The sequence below is a fragment of the Aulonocara sp. 'chitande type north' Nkhata Bay genome, linkage group LG4 (genome assembly GCF_057382095.1).
Source record: "Aulonocara sp. 'chitande type north' Nkhata Bay isolate Kocher_YH1m ecotype deep benthic linkage group LG4, A_spYH_male_GT1.1, whole genome shotgun sequence".
NCBI classification, from domain to species: domain Eukaryota; kingdom Metazoa; phylum Chordata; class Actinopteri; order Cichliformes; family Cichlidae; genus Aulonocara; species Aulonocara sp. 'chitande type north' Nkhata Bay.
Window position 1 is genome coordinate 21,079,253 of NC_141347.1, and position 14,466 is coordinate 21,093,718.

Consider the following 14,466-nt stretch of genomic DNA (forward strand, 5'->3'; position numbering starts at 1 on the left):
TTGTCTCTAACCATGAAGAACCTTCACGTTAACTTTTATAAGTGGAAAAGTGTTAGTGTTCGTCCTCCAGCTTCACTGTTTATGTTATGCTAACATAGCTGTGTCGCTAGCGATCACGTAGCACATCATTATATAGCAGCTAGCCCAACTTCAGTAACCCTACAAACGTCACTGCTGTTTAGTTTCCCGTCTTCATTTATGTTGGAAGTGATAGCAGAGCTGTACGTTTGATTTTTTTCAGAAATCTCTCAGTCAGAACATGCAATATCATGCTTAGGTAACTAGCGAGCTAACTTCCGCTAGCTTCCTGCTAACTTCTAACTCCGTTAAATGTAATAACTTTTGTTTTCATGGATGCCTGGAAGTTAAACTTCATAGTTACACCTGGTAAAGCAGCAATGCTGATCGTTTTATTAAAGATGAAAGAATTTAGACAGTTTTTAACTCTAAGTGATGCTGCAGTGTTGTTTGACCTGAAGCATACGGAGTTTAGGACCCAGATTACTCCCAGATTTAAGAGCATCTTAGTCCGACAAATATGACAATAACAACGGCCGCTTGCATGTTCTGCAAAAAAATGTGCTTTGTTGTGTATCTGATGGACAAACACCAAACCAGTTCCACATCACTGAAGTTGCACCATTTTTACAAACCAATTCTGGTTCATCTGTTTCACTCAACAATCGGCCATGTGCGTATGAAAACAAAGGCACTGCGCACGCGCGTTTTACTCCCATTCTATCGCGATATTTCATTTTCCTATCGTTGCCTAACATTATACCGGTATTACCGTGAACGGTATAATATGGCCCAGCCCTAGTCTGAACCCCATCAGGCAAATTTATTTCGCTGGTCTGAACTGGATTCTTTTGTACCCATATACCTGTGACACAGCAATACTCATTAAACCGCCTTACCCTTATTTATTTTTCTCACATGTCAGCAGTGAGAAGTGCTGAGAAGTCAGGAAGAAGAAGGGGACTTTGCTGCCCCTGTGTGGCGATGTCTCCACATTGCATTTAATTATTGCCACTTGATAAATTCTTCCCATTGCTAGAATACATACGAGGTTCTGCTGCATTTGTTGAATGTTTATTCCTGATACTAATGAGCGAATGTGTTTATCTGTGTGTGCCTCTGCAGGGGGATTTGCGGGGCTATCTTTCTCAGCAGGACTGGATGTTCAGAAATGCTGAGTTGCTGCAGCTGCAGAGGATGGCCTGTGAAATTGCTGCTGGTGTCACTCACCTTCACAAACACAACTTCCTGCACAGGTAGCACTTCAGAGCTGCAACACTTTTAGCTACCTCTCAGTTTTGACCCACTAAGCTAAACGTTGTGCTTTTCCTTCCACTCAATACAGCCGGTGTTTCGGGAAATGCTTTTCTGTCTAGTGGTCACTGACAACTAGACAGAAAAGATTGTATTGACTGTATAATCAAATTGTGTGCTCCAGTTGTATTTTAATGTTAAAAAAGATAAGTAGAAATGTTGGTGATTTTTATTTAATGAATGTACTTGACTAACATGTTTATTCTGAAATCCCAATATACTAAAATCACACCAAGTATGTGCTCTTATTCGTTTTAATGTTTGTCCTATAGATACATTTTACTAGGTGCGTACCACCAAGTATCTCTTGGCGAGTACTTAGTCATTAGCATTCCATAATATTATTATAAAGACAAGGGTAAACTAATAGTTTTACTTTTGTGCTGACTGCCCAGCCACTCTAAGGAGTACCAGTGGTGTCCAAAAATGGTGTGCACAGCAGAGAAGGCTGCGTTTCATTTTCACCCCAGTCTGTACTGGACATCTGGCTGCCAGCCAGCAGGGGGGTACAAGGGGTGTTGGGAACTTGGGGAACATACGATGCTCAGCTCATCAGCTCTATTTTGCCTGCTCAGAATAAGCTCAGGGGGTTCCAATTACACAGCTCCCATGCATTGCCACAGTGTCAGCTGTCCGCTGCCAAAGGGATATGATGATTCTGCTTTTTGCGTGTAAGTGGATAGCCTCATATTGGGCGTTGTGTTTTAATCCTTGTTACTACTCAACTAGAGTTCTACAAGCCTGTTCTCATGTGAACTAATTTATTCTGCAATCGTAAAAATGTTTCTGTGGCACTTTTAACCACAGAATATAAATTTAAAAAAAAAAAAAGTACCACCAACTGAACAACACTGCACACAGACACATGCTGGCAGAAATGACAGAGAGGATGGTTATGTAGCAATACCATGTGCTGTACACGCCGTATCCAAAGCTGAAACCTCAGCTTCGTAATGCAAGGGTGAAATTGGACCCGTTGCAGTACAGTATGTAATTTATTCTGTGTGCCATGAATAGATTCCCAATAGGAAGACGTGGACAGGGGTGTTTAAGCCATTATAAGACATTTTTGTGCTTTTTCATTAGGGTTTACCAGGATTTTGATTGTATTATTCTACTACAAAAGTGTTAATGTGTTAATGATTGTGTTAATGTTTAATAAGATCACCTTTTCATAATATAAAAGAGGAAAAATGTAATCTAATCCAGTGCCAAATCACAGGAGTGATCATCTTAAAATGCTTTATATTGTATAGTAAGGTAGGTAGAGTTTCTATCTAACAGCTTGCACTGTTTATTTTCCTGTAATCCGCGGCGTGTTATGCTATGTTTTCCTCCTGTGTTAGTCGAAGCATCCTAAAGGATCAAATACCCTTTGCCTGAACAGTTACAGTGCTATCTTTGACTGCAGGTTTTATTTGCTGCTGCATTTACATTGTATCTGATATTTTGGGGGTTTTTTTGAGAGTGGGGAGCAAAGTTATTTTCATGCATTTTCTATAAAAGATCTTTGTCAGTTGTTCTTGGACTCTGCATTTATTGACTAGATTAGGTTACTAGATTATATTATTCTTTCTGTGTTAACAATGACAGTTCAATACAAAGACATATTAGTTATGTTGCTTTTTCTGCTGGCAACCATGATACCAAATTGCGCAAGTGTCTGTATGGATGGTAAGGTATGGAAGCGATCACTGCTGTGGCCTGCATTAACCTTGTAGGGTTAAGATATTGGACTTGCTTCCTCACTGCTGTGTTACTGTATGTTGGGCTGTCAGCCAGCAGCAGAGGACAGGGGACAGGAGAGTTTAAAATACAGCTCCATTTATCTTACAGGGGTTTCAGTGGGTCTGACAGTAGCTGGGCCATGTGCATGCAAGAATACTTGTGTCAGCAGGGTTTGTCATTGGGTGGGTAAAAAGGCCTTGGAGCTTGTGGACAGGGAATGCTGCAGGGCTAGAGGGAAACCAAAGCCTGCCTCTTCAGTCAGTGTGAATGAACTACCATATGGCTGTTTAATGAGCAGACTGAGTCTCAAGAGCTTGTGACGCCCTCCCCTGGCAGACTAACAAAAAGTCTGCACAGCCTGTGGTTCCCTCCAGAAATCATATCCTGCTGTTGGATGCACAGTCAGGAATAGTCCCCACAGCTTGTTGCAGTGTGAAAGACAGAAAAAATAAGAAAGACCCTGTTCTAATTTCCTCTAAATGTTTTAAGTGTTTTGTGATCCTTGCCAAACTTTCCTCACTTGATTCTTGTTGATTGTTTTGCACACTCCTTTTTTATACTTCTAAATGGTAATGCCAGCATAGGCTAAACAAAACCGAATAAGCTAAATAATTTCATTAGTGATGGCCTCAGTCTTTCTTCCAAATCTGTGAATGCTGTAGCAGTTGTGAATTTGTCTTGAATGTCTTCACCACTCAAAATGTAATGCTCATGTCTGTGTTTATGCTCCTGTAGTGATCTAGCACTGAGGAACTGCTACCTGACTGCAGACCTCACAGTCAAAGTGGGAGACTATGGCATTGGACCCTGCAGATATAAAGTAAGGAGAAACCTTAAGTGAGATGCATAAAAGTGTTAAAAGTGCAAAGAATAAAGCATTATATGAATGGATGAATACGCATGAAGTGATTTGAGTAGTTAGTAAGTAGGCAAGCACTGTTTAAATGCAAGTCAGTTTTATTTATGTTTAAGTCTGGCCATGTTTTTTGGCTGAAGTCAGTGCTTGTGCAACCAGTTGCAAATGAACAGACTGAAAATAAACAGACTTTATCAGAGGCTGTACATGTTTCCTTTGATCAACGATATATTTCACTGAAGAATTAATACTGTCCTCTCATATAACATGACATGCTGCATATGTGAGGAAGCTCTGTCTGCTGCATTCCTTTAATACTGCTGATCTGTCAGTTTGGCTGTCTGAATTTAATACTCATGATATAAGGTCACCCACTAGATCTATTTCTGTAAAGAAAGAGGGAGGCAGTGCAAGAGTGAACCACCTCAATGAGAGCTAATAAACGTTTTATTTAGGTCATATTTCTGCAGTATTTCTTGGAAAAAATTTTAAAAATTGTGTAACAGATTGTTTTTAAATTGTGCTACCATAGGAAGATTACATCATCACAGAGGATGATGTGTATGCACCCCTTCGTTGGTTGGCCCCTGAGCTGGTAGGCGAGCGCCATGGTGGCGTAATTACTATGGAACAGACCAAGCCAAGCAATGTGTGGTATGTACCAGATTTCAGCCCTGCACTGACACTAGAGGGCATTTCAAAAACTGACTCACACATCCAGGCTCACTTGCTGTCATTAGAGAAGAGAAACTGTATTAATGTGTTATAACAGGTATTCTAAGTAGAGCCAAATCCACAATAGCTCAAATATACATACATGTAATTGGAACATGATTTATTTTTGGAATACAACAAAGTAAAGTATCATAGTAAATGATTACTTACAGTTTTGCTAATGTTCAGCAGATTAAAACAACAATCCTGACAGTTCACCAACTGTACATGTCTCCTCACAGTATTCTTTTTGAGCCCCTCCATGACTTCACAGTTACTACTGCCTGTTTTAGTCAGGACAATCTTACAAATGACTTGTAATTATATTTTAGTTATATTTAGTAGTTATATAAGTTATATTTTCTTTATTGAATAAAGGTTACATTAAAAACTAAGTCTATTATGGGTGGCTGTAGCTCAGGTGGCAGAGCAGGTCAGCCACTAATCAGAAGGTCGGTGGTTCGATCCCAGGCTGCCTCCTGACTGCATGCCAAATATCCTTGGGCAAGATACTAACCCCGTGTTTGCCTACTGGTGGTGGTCAGAGGGCCCGGTGGCGCCAGTGTCCAGCAGCCTCACCTCTGTCAGTGCGCCCCAGGGCAGCTTTGGCTACAATGTAGCTTGCCATCGCCGGTGTGTGAATGTGTGTGTGAATGGGTGAATGACTGAATGTAGTGTGAAGCGCTTTGGGGTCCTTAGGGACTAGAAAAGCGCTATACAAATGCAGGCCATTTACCATTTACCATATTATCCAAGTACCTAATTTGCCACTGAATACAACTATGTTGACATTCTAAACGTTTCCTGAGGTAAAGAGAAAGTTAGTATTTATTATGTAATCCCACAGCTACACTGAATCTACAGCAAATACAATTTCCAACCACTTTATTAGGTACTATTTAAGGCAGTTATCTAATCAGCCAATCACATGGCAACAGCACAATGCATTTAGTCATGTAGACATGGTCAAGACAACTTGTTGTTTCATCAAGTTCAAACCGAGCATCAGAATCGGGAAGAAAGTGACCTTGAACATGTTCGTTGGTCCCAGATGTCCTGCTCTGAGTATTTTGGAAACTGCTGATTTTCCCACACAGTCTTCTCAAGTGTTTACAGAGAATGTTCTAAAAAAAAGAGAAAATATTGGAAGGCAACAATAATTTAAATAACCACTCATGACAACAGAGGTATTCAGTTGAGCCTTTCGGAATACACAACACATTGAACTTTGAAGCAGGACTACAGCGGCACAAGACCACACTGCATGAATCTGGTGTAAATGTCTCTGCATCCATCCTGGCTTGTATCAAAGATCAAGGTGGTGTAATGGTGTCAACGATATTTTTGGAATACTTTGTGTGCCAACCAAGTATTGTTTAAAGGCTGCAGCCTACCTCAGTATTGTTGTTGATCATCTCCATCCGTTTAGCATCATGGATGTGCAGCCGACAAATCTGCATGGTAGCATCACACAGTTCTGAGGGCAAAAGGGGGTCAAACCAGGTACTAGCAAGTGTCTGGTGAATGTATGGATCGTGTGTAGCAGAACATATCTTTTACTCTGGACACATAAGCAGTGCACGTTTTGTGTAGGGATTTGTGAAGCACAGTCCAAACATGATAAGCTTTCACTGTGAGATTAAGTTGTCTTTAGCTACTTTAGCAACTCAACACAGCGCTACAAAATCTATTTACCAATTTTGTGTGAAACTGGTAAATAACTACCTATAGACAACAGTTGACTGTGTAAAGTTACTGAAGTTACATTGTCTGGTACCTTACTGACAAAAATAATGCTGATGCTGGTATATGTAATAAAATACAAGCACTTTATGATCCATTTCTGTGTAAACTTGGCTGTGTTGTGGAGTCATATAGAAAATTCATCTAGTTTCAAAGCAGATACCTGTGGCACATATGCATTGCTTATCCTTCTAGTACAACTTTTTTATTTTTTTTAATCCTCAATTGTCCGTAGGGCATTGGGGGTCACATTATGGGAGCTCTTTGAGAATGCTGCTCAGCCGTACCCACATCTGTCTGACCGAGAAGTTCTCAACCATGTGATCAAGGAGCAGCAAGTCAAGCTGTTCAAGCCACAACTGGAACTTCCCTACTCTGATAGATGGTGAGTCCCCGGAAGATGGCTATTTAAGCAGCTTGCATTAAAATTGTTAAATTTAAAACTAATGACATTGCTAAAATTATTAGGCTGTTAGCAATATAAAGTGTCTAATTTTTTTTATTTTTTTCTGTAACTGTAGGTATGAAATTTTGCAGTTCTGTTGGCTGTCTCCAGACAAGCGGGCCACAGCAGAGGAAGTACACCGTCTCCTCATCTATCTGCGTATGCAAGGCCAGAAGGACATAGAAGAAGATTTCGAGCAACGCTGGGATGCACTGAAGCCTAACCCCACTATGCGGCAGACCACTGTTAGCCATTCCTCCTTCCCAATCTTGGAACAGTTTGCTGATGATGCCCTGAGACAAGAAATAGATGAAATTCTGACTGTGACTGAAACAAGCAAAGGTCTCAGCTTTGAGTATGTTTGGGAAGCGGCTAAGCATGACCACTATGATGGTAACCATGGACGTTCAGGCGTAGACACAACACTAAACTACCACAGCATGTTCTTTCCTGTTTCCAGTGAAGATATTCAGGCTCATTTCCCTGATCCTTCAACTAGCGCAGCAGGAGGAGAAAGTGGGAACACTCCAGGATTTCCTGGGATCTTACCGGTGTTTGATGCTCAAAAGCCATCTAATGGGAATGAATATTATATCCAACTAGAAGAGCAAGGGGAGAGCACTGTTGGGGAGGACGGGAATAGAGAACCAGATATGGGCTTTGGTTCAAGCGGGCAAGATTTTGTTGTGCTCCAAGATGTGCGGCTAGATGAGTCAAGCACAGATGCTGACTTTTTCCACCAAAGTATTGACTCAAAGGATTCATATTTACCAGACAGCCACATCTGGTCGTCTCTTGAAAATGACAGTCCGTACCACACCAACATTTTTACAGAAGACGGGTCAAAACAAGAAGACTCGCCTTCCTGGAGGCAGAATTTTATGGAGCTTCCAGACCGCAGCGGAAACCCTTTCCTTGAAGGGGGAACTTTAGAGGGTGAAGCAGTGAATAGAGATGGAAGCTATGGGGATGCTTTTTTAGGGGAACCCACTAAGGTGGTGAATTCTGTGGAAGCAAAGGATGAAAACATGAATGGAAAAAGTCTTTTGAGTACTGAAAAACTAGCAGATAATTTTATGTTTCTTAAAGATCAAACCCTAATGAAGGAGGGTGCTAGTTTCTTAAGCCCACAACCAAATTTTCTTTTACCTGGTTTAGCCCACGAACCAGAGGAAGCATTCAAAATGAATTCTTGGGATAAGCTTGACTCGTTAGGCAGCTTAAACACAGCAGACACTTATTTTAAATCGGCAGCAAGTAGCACATCCTCAAGACACGAACTTCTAGACTCTCCAAGTAACAGTTTGGGGGAGTTTTGTCAGTCTCTAGAAAATGAGACACTGGTGCCTTCCATTACAGTGGTCACAGAAGATGACACAAGCAACCAGCTGCCAGCTAGAAATAGTTCTTCCACAGAAGACCTTGGTCTGTTGCAATCCTCAAACAGAGGTGTAGACTCTGGTTTTGATTCTACCTCAGAGAGGTTTGAGGTTCTCATCAGTCACACTGATGACCACACCACTGCAATATCTGACAGTGCCAATACAGATTCTTTGTGCACAGATGCCAAAATTCCCAGCCTTGAAGATGACCTTGGAACCTCAAAGGATGACACTCAGCCCATAGAAAGTAAAATGCCTGAACCCCTGCCAGCTCAAGTATTACCTTCAGATAATGGACACAGTGAAGACCTAACAAGTAATGATTTGTTGAGCGAGCTAATTGAGGATGCAGATATACAAATGGAAACCACTCTGTCTGATCATGAAGAATCATTTATGGATACCAATGGGCATCCTCATGATAGAGCTTCTCTTCTGGTGTCGGGTCCATCTTTGGACCAGATCAGCCAGGACAGTTTATTGGAAGACAGTATGTCCACCACTGTTCCAACTGTAGAGAACTTTGCTGAAACACCAGACTCATTAGACTCATTTGACATACACAGGCTTGGAGAGCAAGGAGATGAACTGAATGCTCAAATTGCTCAACACAAACTCCAACCTCCATACAGGATATCAGATAGTGGTTATGAGACTGAGAACCTGGAGTCTCCTGAGTGGAACTCTCAGCCAAATGTCCAAGATTCCTCTCCTGTAAAAAATGGCTTGAGTGTTACCAAAGAAGAAGAGGAGACAGAAGAGCTCACAACTGCGGCAAATCTGGTTCCGCCGAAAATCATAATCTCCGAAGTAGAGGGTGTGCTAGATACTCGCAGTGAAGATCCCAGTGAGGAAGATCAGCCAGATAATGAAGGTCCTGCTGAGGAACCAATTATGGGAAGTAATTACAGAGACTCTGCATACTTTTCTGACAATGAATCAGAACCTGAAAAGAAGTCTGAAGAAATAACTGCAGGTGGTTCTGTTGAAGACACGTGGCTGAGGAACTCCACTGATGAGGTTCCCGAGGCTTCTGGAGCTCCTGCACTGGAGGCTTACAAGGAAAAAGATATTGACTCTTTATTTTCTCTACCTGCTGAATCACAAGCCAAGGATGTTAAGGAGATGGGTTCAGTAGCAGATTCAGGTATCACAGAAAATGGTGAAAACCAGGTGGTCGAGTCTACCAGCAGCTCCAATGAAGATGGAATTAAACCAGAGGTTTTCAAGGACACTGCATTTACTGATCACCTGGACCCCTCTGAAGGCCCAGAAACCTCAATACTTCCTTCTATTGCCCCAGCTAAGCCAGCAACAGAGAGTGTAGTTCACGCTAAACTCACCAGAACCGACACCAGTGATGGTCATAAAATAAAGGAGCCGGATGTGGAGGGGCGTTACCTGGGGAGGCGGGATGGGTCGGGCTTAGATGGGCAAGAAGATGGCGTAGATGCAGACGAGGAGGACGAGAACAGTGACGACTCGGATGACGACATGCGCGCGTACCAGCTGCACAGCTCTAGCTCAGAAAGCGAGGATGAAACCGTGCACCCGGTGCCAGTTGTTATCTCGGACGACAGCAGGGCGAAGAACCTGAAGAGCTTGTTAAAACCCACATCTCTGAACATCGGAGCATCATCTTTCACGTTTCCTGCAAGGTTTGGTGCGGATAACTCCAAAAGAGCCGTGTCTTTCTTTGATGATGTCACTGTCTACCTGTTTGACCAGGTAAAATTTTAGTCTGTGATCTTCATTTTCTTAGTTTGCGGGGGCAACTGGTAATATGTGTTAACTGAATTAAATCTTATTTAGGAGACGCCCACCAAGGAACTGGGTGACCACTCCTTGGATTCAAACAGTCGGGTACCACAGTTCAGCAGTTCCACGCCTGCTGCCAGCTACCTGAACCGCTTTGCCAACTCTGAGAGCTCAACAGATGAAGAAGGTAATGCCACAAGTCAGCAATAAAAGCCTCTATTTGCACAAAGCATATGTCTTGATTCACTGACTAAATCTTTACAGGTGGTGGTTTTGAGTGGGATGATGACTTCTCCTCACCCGCACCCGCCTTCCTGTCCAAGACGGGTAAAGACACGGTATCCAAGGCAAGGTCCTCATCTGCAGCGTCGTTTTCCTCTCCGGCCCCTGCAGTGGGGTCCATGCTAGATACCAGCTGGACCGGCTCTTCAAGCTACTCCCGTTTTTCCATCTCACCGGCCAGCATTGCCAGCTTTTCCCTTACCCATCTTACCGACTCTGATATTGAACAAGGAGGCAAGTAGAGCAGGCCAAACTGGTATACAGTCTTGAATGGATAGCTCAGTATTTTAGGAAGAAAATGTCCATGTCTGTGCAGTAAATACAAAACTTTAATGAAACCTTCCTCACTCAAACCTGAGTCGTCTCCTGATCTTTCACATATTAGACCCGTTTGTAAACCACTACACTGTACAGCTACAGTGTGCCATGTGTATGCATCAAATTCACAAACTTAGGAGGTGTGCATTCTTACTGAGCCCAGCTATTCTTGAATTGCAGTCTTGGTTCTAAGTTAAGCTAACCAATCTGATTCCATTGCGTTCCTAATTTTATTATATGTATGCAAGTGTCTGAATATATTAAGATTATGTTTAATTTGATGTCCACCACTGTCATCAGAGTTTACATGAACAATAAAATGGTTGTGTTTTCAGGGGTTTTACCAGATGACTAAACTTGTCTTTGTTCACACCAGGAAGCAGCGAGGACGGGGAGAAAGACTAGGGTGCTAAATGAAGGGACCGTTTATCTTCACACTACTGTGGAATGAAGCTACTCTCGCTCTTTTTTTTATTTTTTATTTTTTTTGGGAGAACAGCCGAATAAGGACAACAGACAACGCAGTTTGTGGGGACAAACTGCAGATGCTTCTCTCAGGCAGAACTATTCTCAGCGGCGTGGCCATGAGAACAAAAGGCTGTAAACGGACATTAGGCAAATAAGACGGACGAGGCCCAGTCCCAGTCTGAGCCACATCACCTCTCCAGCTCCATCTGTGTGTGTGCGTGCGTGTTTGTATGATTTTTAGTTCAGTGCAATTAAAATGTTTTGGGGAGGGAAAACAAACTAACTGACGTAGCTTCTAAATGTTTGCTTTAATGCCTCATCATGCGCATTCCAGGTGTTTGGCTGCTTCTTTTTGTTGTGTGTAAGTGCACTCCTTTTCTAGGACTTTTGCTTCACCAAAAAAAAAAAAAAAAAATTATTTAATTAAAGAAAATCAACCCACTGGGCTGGTAAACGTATCACTACAGCCAAACAAGAATAAGCTCTTTGATTTCACACACACCTAAAACTGACAGCTTAATTTGTTCACTTTGCTCCTTCATGTCATGTGATTATTTCCGTGATTGCCTTTTATTTTAAAAACTTCCTGTTAAGTTTAATCACAGTCTCCTTTTTGGAGAGGAAGCCATGTGTGTTGTCTTTCTGTAGCAGCATTTGAATTAACGGGTTGTAACTGCTGTAGGTGCAATCCATGCATAGGATGACTGGAACACTACACTACAGAGGCGACACACTGTATTGTCCTTTATGTTTTAAAGGAACATGTATAGTAAGCGTAGTCGAAGTTTGGAGAAATGTCGGTAAGAATTGTGGGATTGTCATATCAGTCGTTAAAGAGGCGACCCAGCTGTAAGACAGTTGTGATGAATAACTTAAAACAAGTTGTTGTTGCTTTTCTTTTGTAAAGCTTTATTTTATCCTTGCGAATGTGCAGGAAGTCGCTTTGATGGTTGTCTCGATTACTTTGTCACTGGGTCTCATTCCAGTGCCTGATGACGCTGAAAGACAAAGAGGCTGCACCCCTCGATTGATGATCGCTACAAAAAGTTTAGTGGTATGATGTTTAAAAAAAAAAAAAAAAAGAAGCTATTTTTAAATGTAAGGATGAAGAAAATGTCATGAGCTGTTTGTAATCAAATGTGCAATGAATTTCATAAATTGGTTTGAATCAGAGTTTGTAGGACAAGCTGACGAGCGTGTGCAGGGACTTTAAGCTTTCACAGCAACTTACTACTAGAACAACGACAACAACGACAAGAAACTCAATGCTGCTGCTTTTATAAACCCGAGCGTTGTGGGCGGAGTTGTTTGCCTTTTTCTTTTTTCAGCTTTGTGTCAAACTTCACTATTTCAGATTGCATTTCCATCTTAAATGACCCTTTCTGTTCAGCTTCTGCCTCTGAGTCTTATCATTTGCGGGGCCGTACGTACAGGGATGTGCATTCGTTGCGATCACTTTCTGTATAGAAGCGCAATGCAAATGGTTATAGATGAAGACAGACCTTTCCTCACATTTTTATGTACAGCTTTAAAATCTCTTATTTGAAACTGTAGGGTATACAGTTAAGGCTTTCCTTTCCTTTCCTTGAATATTTTGTCGCTGATGATGAGATGAGAAGCTGTACTTCACCCGTAATAGCTACATGTCCGTCTCACCTGCCCCATACAGACGACACTGTATCCCAGACAATGTTATCCTCTGTTTAAAAACCAGCAGCCTGTGCTTCAGTTAAACTTGAACATCTATTTAAGGAAATCTTCTTTTATTTCACTACAGTATACATTTGCTTAATCTTGCACATTTGAGAAATGTAACTTAATGTTGAACTGTACTGATGTGTATATAAATGTTAATTTTTCTTTTTGTCTGTAAATGATGGGAAATTATGTAATTGAGTTCTAGGTATGAGGTTTCATTTTTTAACTTAAACTGAGTTGAATCAGAGGAACATATCACAGTCATCAGCTACAAGCAGTTAAATTAAGACAAACAAGCAGACGTGAAGTCATTCTGTCCTTTAAACTTGTAGAATTAAAAAAAAATATTTTTACTTCATATTGATCATGCTTAGTGTGATTAAAATGTTTATAATTACACTGTTTAATATGAAAATAAATGCAAATGACTTCTAATAAAGGTTTGTGGCTCGTTCTGTTTTCAGTTGATAATCATGCAGGAGATTAACACGTTTAATTGGACTGAACACGAGTTGGTGTATGAGGCTCAGGGCAGGCTGCACGGGTAATCTTAAGGCCTCGAGTAGGTTAAGATGTCAAAATGCACAGTGCCACATTTGGCAAAAACTAAACGAAGCAAATCAGCAAAAATACCTCATCCCTGCTGTTGGTGTACAGGACCTGTCACCAACTCCACCATGAACTCCCCTGTATGCCAAAGTGCTCTAGAGACGAATGCAAGCAGTCTGTTTGTTGGCTAAAGCTCGGTCCATGTAACAGATCAATGATCTCAGGGGTGGCAGAATGACCTAGTCAGCTTTTCAACATGAGCAATGAATGATCGCAAACATCACTTAAACTGAAGCAACGCTGTAAAGAAGAGTGGGGTGAAAATTCCTCCACAGCAATGTGAGAGAGACTGATAGTCACTTATTGTTGCTAAAGCTGGTTCTAGAAGCTACTAAATCCTTCAGTGTACTTAAAGGTTTTTTTTTTTTACAGGACTGAATACAGAACTGTGAAACAAGTTTCAGGGAACTTAGAAATGTGTTGTGAGAGTGGCTGTGTAGTATAATATAATGTTAATGTTAATGTTCATTGTGTAAGCACAGGTGTAAACTGTAAAGCTGAAAATATCAACTATCCGATTATGACCTTCCGTGTTATTCAGTGCAGAAAAAAGCAGGATTTCCCACTGCAGCGAGTGCCACTCCCTTCAAGAACCAGAACAGTTCTGCTTTCCATGACCGTTTAATCAAGCTGTCAGTTGAGGATTTATTTTTCTCAAACTACAGACGGATCAGTGTTCTTGCTGCACAGGGTTTAGAGCCAGCCCCAGTTTAAGCTGGGGGATGAAGAAGTAATACACACTGCTGTATTACATTTTCAACATCCCACGTTGAGTAGCCTTTTGAAGTTTAGAGCAAAAATACTTTTGTGTGTGTGTGCGCATCTATTTTGGGATTATAGACTAAAAAATTCTTTCAAATATACTCAGTTCAGAGCAGATTAAAATGGCCTATATGTGACAAAGGTCTTTTTTTAAAATGCAGGAACATCCTGTGATCAGTGCTGGAAGGTCAGGGATTTGTGCTGCTGCTGAAACATCCACCAATCAAAACTGCAGATTGTGTCTCGGATGTTTGAGATTCACTGCAGTGTGATACGTCTGCAGGACTTCACAGCAGACAGCTTTTGCCTTTAATCACTCATTTTAACATTTGTGATTGTCTAATGAAATTTTTTTTTTCACAGCTCGTTTC

General features: G+C 41.4%; 1 protein-coding gene across 1 annotated transcript in view; it reads left to right on the forward strand.

The window, feature by feature from the left end:
* lmtk2 (lemur tyrosine kinase 2) overlaps positions 1 to 13,163 on the forward strand; it is a 33,519-nt gene extending 20,356 nt beyond the window's left edge. The window contains exons 7-14 of the mRNA XM_086289077.1: positions 1,144 to 1,274; positions 3,796 to 3,880; positions 4,449 to 4,570; positions 6,609 to 6,758; positions 6,895 to 9,928; positions 10,013 to 10,145; positions 10,223 to 10,478; positions 10,939 to 13,163. Coding sequence (XP_086145203.1) covers positions 1,144 to 1,274; positions 3,796 to 3,880; positions 4,449 to 4,570; positions 6,609 to 6,758; positions 6,895 to 9,928; positions 10,013 to 10,145; positions 10,223 to 10,478; positions 10,939 to 10,963 — 3,936 coding nt within the window. The 3' untranslated portion in view covers positions 10,964 to 13,163. The remainder of the gene's footprint in view (positions 1 to 1,143; positions 1,275 to 3,795; positions 3,881 to 4,448; positions 4,571 to 6,608; positions 6,759 to 6,894; positions 9,929 to 10,012; positions 10,146 to 10,222; positions 10,479 to 10,938) is intronic.
* Positions 13,164 to 14,466: the final 1,303 nt, after the last annotated feature.